The sequence below is a fragment of the Octopus bimaculoides genome, chromosome 18 (assembly GCF_001194135.2).
Source record: "Octopus bimaculoides isolate UCB-OBI-ISO-001 chromosome 18, ASM119413v2, whole genome shotgun sequence".
NCBI lineage: Eukaryota > Metazoa > Mollusca > Cephalopoda > Octopoda > Octopodidae > Octopus > Octopus bimaculoides.
In genome coordinates this window covers 10,786,071-10,789,239 of record NC_068998.1, presented here as the reverse complement: position 1 = coordinate 10,789,239, position 3,169 = coordinate 10,786,071, and the positions used below count along the sequence as shown (strand labels likewise).

Below are 3,169 nucleotides of genomic sequence, written 5' to 3'. Positions count from 1 at the left end.
CATGCATTTGAGCCTAGCTGTTAGTATGCATTTGAGCCTAACTGTTAGTATGCATTTGAGCCTAGCTGTTAGTATGCATTTGAGCCTAGCTGTTAGTATGCATTTGAACCTAACTGTTAGTATGCATTTGAACCTAACTGTTAGTATGCATTTGAGCCTAGCTGTTAGTATGCATTTGAGCCTAGCTGTTAGTATGCATTTGAGCCTAGCTGTTAGTATGCATTTGAGCCTAGCTGTTAGCATGCATTTAAGTCTGTGTTAGTGTGTGCTTGGGTCCATGTGTATATGTGTCTGTGTGTGCTTGTTTATGGTTGGGTTTATTATTACTCCTACCTGAATAAGTTACTGTCTTACAAGTGGTTGCAGCAGGTGTAACTCTTATCTTCTCTAACCGTTTCAGCACTGAAAACCAGCAGATTGAACGGCTCCTGAAACAAGGCGACATTACAGAAATGGAAGCCATGTCTCGGATTAAGATTCAGATGAACTTATTCAAAAAAAGTGATCTAGCCACATTCATCGTTGACAATAGCAGCAGTCGTGAGTACACACAGGAACAAGTGGAGCGTATTGTCCGTCTGTTACGTGCCTCGAAAGCCCAGTGGAAGTCGCGTTCAATTTTCCTCCTTGGCTTTGTTTCCCTGTCTGTGGCAGCAGCTGCTGTTTACTACACTAAGTTTAAGTAACACTAATTCCAGCTGCTAGTCTTAAGGGAAAGGGCAGGGTCTGGGATTCTCTTTGTTTGCGGTGTGGAGCATCTAAAAATTTTCTTCCTTTTTTTTTTTTTTTTTTTTTTTAGCAAAGTACCTGTTATTAGTTATTTCAATAATAGGTTTTGATGAAACCTAAGGTAGTGTTAAATAAAGCTAACATTGTTTCCCTAATCTCTTTTTATTAATTAATTAATAAATTAACTACATTTCCAGAAGCATGTTTTGTTCTTGCTTCCTAGATTCTTTGAATATCGTAGCTTCTTGTGCAACAGAAAAAAAACCTCTTCATAAATTAGGGTTTAAACTCACAGCTCTTAGTAATTAAAAAACACAAGATCTTTTGTATGTGGGTGTAGGTGCTATGCTATAAAACATTAAATCCAGTAAGCCAGGAACTGCTTTAGTTGCTCTAAACTGTAGCTCTGTTACTCGTTGCTGTTACATTAGATTGAGAGCAACTTCACATCATCTGTTAGTAAATGTTTTGAACAATTTTAAAACATTTAATCACTGCTGTGTTCTAGACATCACTATAACTTCAGTTTGCTGTCAGCTTCACACTAAATAGTATGTCTGTTTTGTGTAGTGTTTAATTTTTGATTTTCCTTTTCAGTTTTGAAATTCATATTGTTGGTTAAAAAAAAACAAACAAAACATATGTGAGTGGACTGTCTACTTGAATGATGTTATGAGGAAACAATATATGTTTGATGTATTCATCCAATCCATGCTAGCATGGGAAAATAGCCGTAAAACAAATGAACAATTACAACACTAAATATTCTACAGCTATTTTAGAGAACAAGTTCTTCCATTCTGTACTCAAGAAGTACCATTTATTTATATTTTTTTTATCGTTTCTTTATTATTTTTTTTCTGTTGGTATTTTTTTAGTGAATTTACATCTGTTGTGTCATTTTTAACATTACAGATTGTATAATTCTCAATTTGAAATGTTTTGTTAATTTAGTAGAGGTTGCAAACTTGATCTCATGTTGTTGATGAGAGGCCATGATCGTTGATAGCCTCTCGGACATACAGGAATAATTTGCTTGTTAAGGCAATAATAATCCAGGATTTTGGCTTCTTGGAAGACACGTTGTGAAATTTCCTGCATGTTTGACAGTCAGGTGTAACTACCTTTTAGAAATTTTAACTAATACTCAAACAAATCAACTTAGATTTGAATTTGGAATCTCAGAAAAAGGAGAATCTTATTGCTATTTACTGACTTAGGAAGCCAAAACTCTAAGAATGTGTAGGAGAGGATTACAGACCAATGTCTTGTAATAATCTGTCTAACAATTTGATCTCTTCCACTTTTTACTGCAACTTTACAGAGGCAATTTCCGGGTTATTCTGACATTTTAATATTGCTCCTCTTCCATTTAGATGGTTTTTTTTTTTTTTTTGTGTTTTCAACAAGACTATTCCTCAATATATTTATTATCACTTTTAAGGCAGCAACTTGGCGGTATCGTTAGCACTCCAGGTGAAATGCTTAGCGGCATTTCATCTGTCTTCACGTTCTTAGTTCAGGTTTCGCCAAGGCTGATTTTGTCTTTCATCCTTTCGGGGGTCGATAAAACAAGTTCTAGATGAGGACTGGGGCCAATGCAATCAACTCACCCACCTCCCCCGAAATTGCTGGCCTTGCGCCAAAATTTGAAACCAGTGTATTATCACTTATTCAAGAAATATCTTGTACTTAATGACCACCACAATATATTTATTTATCTATTTATTTGTCTTAGTCTAATGCTAACTTAAATTCCACTCAGACAATGAATTGAGCATTTAGACATGAACAGCAAACAGTTTTTTTTTATTACTATCATGAGATCTTCCAAAGAACCTTAGTTGTTTTTTTTTTAATTTAATTTATTTTGATTTATGTATTTTTTTTTTTACAACTTGAGGTTTATGAAAACAAATATATTTATTTATAAAAATTGTGCCAACTTTTGTTCTTTTTGTAAAAAAAAAACATATTTATATACATATATTTATACTTGTTATTTATGCGTTTGTTATAGGCTGCTCCAACTGCAGTGTTTATCATTATTATTATTATTATTATTATTATTATAGTGTGTTTGGAACTTTATAATTTATACAAACTGTTTTACATTCCAACCAAAGATGCAGATATATGTTCTTTTTAAGTCTTGTGTCATTGAGTTTTTTGACTGGTAGTGTGTGTGTGTGTGTGTATGTATATATATATATATATATACATATATATATATATATATGTATATGTATGTATGTATATGTATGTATGTATATGTATGTATGTATATGTATGTATGTATATATATGTATGTATATATATGTATGTATATATATGTATGTATATATATGTATGTATATATATATGTATGTATATATATATGTATGTATATATATATATATATGTATGTATATATATGTATGTATATATATATATGTATGTA

The 3,169-nt window shown here is 32.1% G+C and overlaps 1 protein-coding gene across 1 annotated transcript in view; it reads left to right on the top strand.

Moving 5' to 3' along the window:
* The window catches only part of LOC128249921 (dephospho-CoA kinase domain-containing protein-like), a 9,571-nt gene extending 8,643 nt beyond the window's left edge, over positions 1-928 (top strand). The window contains exon 4 of the mRNA XM_052974534.1: positions 401-928. Coding sequence (XP_052830494.1) covers positions 401-686 — 286 coding nt within the window. The 3' untranslated portion in view covers positions 687-928. The remainder of the gene's footprint in view (positions 1-400) is intronic.
* Positions 929-3,169: the final 2,241 nt, after the last annotated feature.